Source organism: Mus pahari, unplaced genomic scaffold (assembly GCF_900095145.1).
Source record: "Mus pahari unplaced genomic scaffold, PAHARI_EIJ_v1.1 scaffold_5176_1, whole genome shotgun sequence".
Taxonomy (NCBI): Eukaryota; Metazoa; Chordata; class Mammalia; order Rodentia; family Muridae; genus Mus; species Mus pahari.
The window spans coordinates 6,931-14,532 of NW_018392424.1; the positions used below are offsets into that span (position 1 = coordinate 6,931).

At 35.1% G+C, this 7,602-nt stretch overlaps 1 protein-coding gene across 1 annotated transcript in view; it reads left to right on the forward strand.

Moving 5' to 3' along the window:
* The window catches only part of LOC110315002 (vomeronasal type-2 receptor 116-like), a gene marked incomplete at its 5' end in the record, with an annotated part of 9,631 nt that extends 6,559 nt beyond the window's left edge, over positions 1-3,072 (forward strand). Inside the window, one exon of the mRNA XM_021189173.1 lies at positions 2,144-3,072. Coding sequence (XP_021044832.1) covers positions 2,144-3,072 — 929 coding nt within the window. The remainder of the gene's footprint in view (positions 1-2,143) is intronic.
* Positions 3,073-7,602: the final 4,530 nt, after the last annotated feature.

Genomic DNA, 7,602 nt, shown 5'->3' on the forward strand with positions numbered 1-7,602 from the left:
GAAAATATTCTTCATAGAAGTTGGTACACTAAAATTATACTATATTTTATATTTTAAAATATAAGTTCAGTGTTATTAATGAAATAAAATAGACACCCTGATTATCAATTATATTTTTAGGAATATAGAAATATTGTGTAATACACTGTCATAGGCTTTTAATGCTGTGAACAAACAGCATGAAAAAGGAAATGCGTAAAAGCATGACATTTAATTTTTCCTAGCTTAGCAGTTCACAGGTCTAGTCAATTATCATCAAGGTAGGAGCATGGCTTCACCCAATCAGGCATGATGCAGAAGGGCTGAGATTTCTTTATCTTATTCTGAAGGCTGCTAATAAANGACTGGTTTCTTGGCACCTAAGACAAGGTTTTTAAAGCCCCTGCCCACAATGACACACTTTCTGCAACAAGACACACCTACAAATAGTGCCACTCCCCAGGCCAAACATATTCAAACTAGGACATTCCACTCACTTGGTGCCGTAGGTATGTTTAATCACTTGAGTCTATAGAGGCAATAGCTAGGCATAGAATTTTTAAAAGTGTGTATTGTCCAATTTAAAATATACACATATTTTTTAAGTTTCAACAATGTTAAAACATACACATATTTTTTAAGTTTCAACAATGTCAAAAATCCAAGTTCAAACGCCAGGTGTGGTAGCACACTCCTTTAATCCTAGCACTTGAGAGGCAGAGGCAGGCAGATTTCTGAGTTCGAGGCTAGCCTGGTCTACAAAGGGAGTTCCAGGACAGCCAAGGCAGGTCTTTCACATAAATACCTCTTTAAGAACTAACTTATGTCTTAGTTGGGTTTTTACTGCAGTAAACAATCACTTTACACCATCAACTTTTATAAGGAAAACATTTCATTGGGACTGACTTACAGGTACAGAGGTTCAGTAAACCATCCTCAAGTCCAGAGAATGACAGCATCCAGGCAGGCATGGCACATGAAGAGATTAAAGTTCTGTATATTTAGGTAAAACCTTCTAGGAAAGGTCTGACTTTCAGGTATCGAGGATGAGGGCTTAAATCCCACTTCCACAGTGACAGAATTCTTTCAACAAGGCCACAACTATAAAATAGTGCCATTCTTTGGACCAAGCATATTCAAACTACCATACCAACATAATGTATTTTATTAATTTTGTTGCATTTATTTTATGTTAAACATAGTATTTATGAAAATATTAAAAAGTTCCATAGCAGAGTATATTTTGCAAAAATCCCTCAAATTTTGTAAGAATATTCTATCTAAGAAAATATATGCTTGCTTTAAATGTTAGGAAAACATATTATTGGGTGATTTTGAGCACTATCAAATGTAATAGCATCTATTTCATAAACTACAGCAGAGAATGAATGGACAGAATTTAAAAATACAAGGAATTTTATGGAGAAAAGTAAATTTAGGATTCACATTAAAAAATTCATTATCTGAAAAATTTAGCAAAAATATTTCCTCTAATCTAAATTTCCCATAATCAAGTTAAAGCAGATCTGTGCAATATGAGTACTATCAGGGTCACAGAAGGTTTTTACAATGTCATGTAGTATTGTAGTTAATTTCAACAGTGTTACAGCATTGCCAGTAAAGGCAGAGAAATATCGTATGTACAGAGAACAAATGCATTTAGGTAATAAAATTTAAAAGACAACCATTAATCTTTTAAGGAATTTATTGAATTTGAAGTGTACCTGAAAACATACAATTCTGTTCATTACAAAGGTAGGTCTTAAAAAGTATAAATGTTATCCCACTGAAGCTATCCCCAATTGGGCAGGCACTGACTCATCTGAATGGACTCACTGGTTATGAAAATATAGATGAAAGGAAGCTCAACGAATTGTGAATAAAAACTGAGGGTAGGGAAGGGAAGGTGTGTGATGGTAGTATTTAAATAAAGCTTCATCAAATCCTATAGTATGTGAACATAACTACGGAAAGAAATATGTAAGGAAGAAGAAGCAGTTTCTAAATCTAGATTTATTCATACGTGAGTAGTAATTACTTTGTCCATGAGAGTACACAATACTGTAACTTCTGTGACAGTCCCTATAGTTAGAGATGTCTAATAATAAAAGAAATCTTCACATACTGAACTCCAGATCTCAAGATAACCTATGTTTCTGAACAGATGTAGACCAGTGTGTGAAGTGTCCAGAGAGTCATTATGCAAATGCAGAGAAGAGCAACTGCTTCCAAAAATCTGTGAGCTTTCTGGGCTATGAAGACCCCTTGGGGATGGCATTAGCAAGCATAGCTTTGTGCTTATGTGCACTCACTGCCTTTGTTATTGGCATCTTTGTGAAGCACAGAGACACTCCTATTGTCAAGGCAAATAATCGAGCTCTGAGTTATATTTTGCTCATCACACTCACCTTCTGTTTCTTCTGTTCTTTGAACTTCATTGGTAAGCCAAACACAGCTACCTGCATCCTTCAGCAGACCACCTTTGCAGTTGCTTTCACTATGGCTCTTGCCACTGTGTTGGCCAAAGCTATCACTGTGGTCCTTGCATTTAAGGTCAGTTTTCCAGGGAGAATAGTAAGGTGGCTAATGATATCAAGGGGTCCAAACTACATCATTCCTATGTGCACCCTGATCCAACTTCTTATTTGTGGAATATGGATGGCAACATCTCCACCATTCATTGACCAAGATGCTCATACAGAATATGGACATATCATCATCTTGTGTAACAAGGGCTCAGCTCTTGCCTTCCATTTGGTCCTGGGATACCTCTGCTTCTTGGCCCTTGGGAGTTATGCCATGGCCTTCTTGTCTAGAAATTTGCCAGATACATTCAATGAATCCAAATTTCTGTCCTTCAGTATGCTGGTGTTCTTCTGTGTCTGGGTCACNTTTCTTCCTGTCTACCACAGCACTAAAGGAAAAGTCATGGTAGCCATGGAAGTATTCTCTATCTTGGCTTCTAGCACAGCACTCCTTGCCTTCATATTTGGTCCCAAGTGTTACATTATCTTGTTGAGACCAGACAAGAATTCACTTAATCTAATCAGGAAGAAAACACCCTCTAGAAGGAAGAATTTTTCTAAAATTTAGTTGTAAAAAAGCATTGAGCTTTTATTTTAACAACTTCATAAATGGCATCATTCATATATCAATCTTATACTGCTTTTCTGTGTCTAAGACCTGATGGCTCCATTCCTGGATCACGTCAAATCTTGGTGTCCTTTCTCAATAGAAACTCTAATTTTTTTATTTATTGTATTAATTTTATTAAACTTCATGAGAATTCTTTCTTATTCCTGAATTAGCAAAACATTATTTTAGAAAATCCATTGGAATATAATTTATTAATATCTATTATTTAATCCTGTTAACAATTCAATTGTTGAATAGTTTGTGTTTAAATTTATTACATATTTAATTTTCAATATACCATATTTGATAGTTAACAACATGGTATTTGTAAATCTCTCATGAAATTAATTAATGTGAAATGGTTTGTTTGAATTTATTTTTTTATGTTGAATCCACCACCTGTCATAATTTAATTTAGAAAATTTATAATGCTATGGCATTCTAGTTCACAGCATTATGTGTTACATTCCAACTTAGTGTGAAGTTCCTTTCAGAAAAAATATTTTATTACCTAAAATAAAATATAAGTCAACCAGAGCAATCTATCTGGAGTCCACATTAATAGTTTGAAAAAATTTGTGAGATTTCCAACTGTATGTAAGTTTCCTGACTACTCTCACATAAATTTAAATTTAGACTTTTATACATATTTTATATAATATTTACGTTTCTGGTGCATGAAGACATCTGAGTATTGCTGGTAACAGATCTTGTTCATGTTGAAGTTTTAATTATTTTATATAAATTATTCATTTGACTTTTAGTCATTTAAATTTCTCTCACCTAATTTTCTGTAAATTGGTATAAAATACTCAATCATAATCCAAAATCCCTTATAATTTTGTATATTATTATGACCTATTCCTTCATAATTCATTATTATTTTGTACAAATAGTAGACATTATACTTAAAATAATCTTTTTTTATGTTCCCAATGGTATATGAAAGAAAAATTATGAAATTATTAGAACAACTGCATATGACTTTAGTCATGGTCTATCTTTACTCTTATTTCTATATTCTTGTCTATAACCTTTTAAAATTTTTCTTTGTAACTTTCCTATATGGGTAATGGCCAATTCACCGACTGGGGATACATGTCTTCTTTAGAAATCTATTTTAGTCTACCCAGCAGCAGAAATGACATGAGGGAAACATATACCTCACATATTACTAAGGTAACATTGGCCCATCCAATGGCACACCCATATATAATGGGAACAGTGAAAGTCAAAAAGCCAACACAACTATTTGACAAAGATCTAATAAAGTAGACCTCCATGTTAAGATCATGAGCAACTTCTTTTCAATAATTTTCTGAATCTCCACATTTTGCAGGCTGTAGAGAGGCTTTTATTATTTTTAAACCTTGGTGATATTAGATTGAAGGATAATTTCTTCAGAATCATTTTATGCCACATTCTGTGTATATTTTCTTAAGCTTCCCCAGGAATATTATAAGTATATTATCCACTATGCTTTTGAGAGGGTATCCTTATCTAGGTCTACTTGAAGATCCCCTTGCATTGTAGAGATTATGAAATACATAAATATGTCACAGATATCCCTATTATGAAATGGTTTCAAGATATACTTGGAAGATGTGCTTTTGGACTAATAATGGAGGAAAATAATCAAAATAAAGTAAACTTTGAAATAATCAAAATAAAGTAAACTTTGAAATAACAAAAAAACATTGAGAGGGCAAAAGAATTTAGAACATGATCAAATTAAAAGCCTTTTCTTACAATGCACTCAGGAAATTACAATCATATGAGATTGGCTTTTTTAACCTATGGTATGCTTCTCCAGAAAAAAAAAATATACCAACAAAGTTAAAATGTCTGGCATTAATATTCCTTTCACAGTGCTTATACTGATAGAAAGAGAAAGTCTGGAAGAATGAAAAAACAAAAACAAAAACAAAAAAAACCTCAGTTCTTCTCTTGCTTGTAGAAGTTAGGTTACAAAAGGCCACTGTGGTGACTAATGACCAAAGAACAACATAAGACCAATATTAAATAAATGAAGTTTTATTAAGATATAAAAGATAAATATTATATAGTGCCAGTATTGCAAAATAATGACAGCAACATTGGTCTGAAGATACTCCTGGGCCCAAATGACAATTCATACTTTAGACACTAAAAATTGTTAACACACCAGTTTTGAAAGAATTACAGCAATGGAAGTGGTGAGGAGCCTGAGGAAAAGAAGCTCCATCAAGAGGCCCAAAGTGGGTTGCAGCTCAAGGGGAGGCCTCAAGGCCTGACACTATTTCTGAGGCTATAGAGCACTCAGACACACACACACACACACACACACACACACACACACACACACACACACAGGACCTAGCCTTACTGCACTCCAGAAGACCCAACAAACATCTGAATGATACAGATGCAGATATTTGCACCCAACCAAATTTCTGAAGCACCTGACACCTGTTGTTGAATTTGAAAAGGCCAAAAGAAGCTGAAGAGATATGTGACCATGCTGGAGGACCAACAGTCTCAATTAATCTGCCTCTACCCCCCGAGAGTTCTCAAATACTGGATCACCAAATAAGAAGTATACACGAGTTGATATGAGGCTCCCAACATACATAGAATAGAGGACTGCTGGGTTGGTGTTCATTCACATGCATCTAACCTTCATGAGACTAGAGGCCCCAGGGAGTTTAGAGGTCAGGTGAGTTGGAGGGGTACGAACATCCACATGGAGATAGGACTTGGGGAAGAGGTATGGGATGGGAAAAATGGGAGGGTGCATGGGGGGAATAAAACGTAGAGTGTAAAAAATAAACTAATTGATCAAAAATAAAAACAAACCAACAAAGAAAACCAAAGATATCACAAAATTTTCAGCCAATTCAGTGAAATTTGAATGTATCATCCTGAGTGCAGTAACACAGATCCAAAATGACATGAACGTTATGTAATGATTAATAAGTTGGAATTAGCCATGAAATACAGGATAACCATTCTATACACAACAGATGCAAAAGTGCAAAACTGGAATGGATGTCTATGCAATGATGCTTGAAATCTCATTTAGAAGGGGGAATGAAATTGTTATAGGAGGAAGATGGTGTAGGTTACTGGGCTTTTGAAGAGACAGGGCAGGAATGAGGATCCTTTCAGGATGAGGTGAGGGAAGAGACATGGGACATGGCCAAATGGCCTTGAGCTTAAATGGAAAAGTGAGACTTTCTGGGGTGGGAGGGTGGGAAGAGTTTAAAGGATGTGCCAGAGATGTGATATATGGGAAGCTACCAAGAATTAGAGTGAATGACCTTAGGTGAGACACACAGAAGAGGGGATATGGACCATGAAGAAGCCACCTTCTATAGCCAGGCAGGAGTTATAGTGCAGCAAGAGGGACACAAACCTACTCCCAAAACTTTTGACTCAAAATTTCTTCTACCTACATGAAATCCTGAGTTGAAGGATGAAGTAGTGCCTGAGTGAATGGTTATGCAATAAGTAGCCCAATTAGAGTCCTATAACATGGATACACATTAATCCCTGNCACTGATAATTAGGCTCTCTTATTATTGAAGATAAGACCCTAGCATGACTCTCCTTAGAGAGGCTTCACCCAGCAGTTGACACAGACAGTTCCAGAAAAACACAGAGAACATCCTCATTGGCTAAATATAAGNTATAGAAGAGATAATGNTAGGTGTACACNGTAACATTAGAAGAAATTGATACATTGGTCAAAGAAAAAATATGTAAAACTTTTCTGAAAGAGAAGAAAAACATCGAGGAAATCAGGGAAACTATGGTAAGACAAAACCTAAGACTCAGATCTATGGCACAGAAAGTATTCTCACCAAAATTACAGAATAAAATTTCTCTAATGTAAGTAAAGTGAAGAGTACAGCCTACAAGGAGATTACAAAATAAGAAATAGATTATACCAGACACGAAATTCTATTCATAACTAAATAATCACAGAAAAATATACAGAAAAAGGAAAGGACACTGAAAGATATAGAGGAAAAAGGTCACAGAGCATATAAAGGCAGACCTCTAAAAATTACTCCTGACTTTTCAGAAGAGATTCTTTTTTTTGATATATTTTCTTTTTTATTAGATATTTTCTTTATTTACATTTCAAATGTTCAGTAATATATAACAAATTAACCTCTTATTTTCATTAAAATTTTCATTGGATGTACTATAATGTTTCTAACATTGGGTTTTATATTCTTTCTTTTTTACTTATTTTTTATTATTTTCTTTATTTACATTTCAAATGCTATCCCAAATGTTCCCCATAGCCTGCCCCCACCGCTGCTCCCCTACCCACCCACTCCCACTTCTTGGCCCTGGCCTTCCCCTGTGCTGGGTCATATAAAGTTTGCAAGACCAAGGGGCCTTTCTTCCCAATGATGGCCGATTAGGCCATCTTCTGCTACTTATGCAGCTAGAGACATGAGCTCAGGGGGTACTGGTTAGTTCATATTGTTGTTCCAC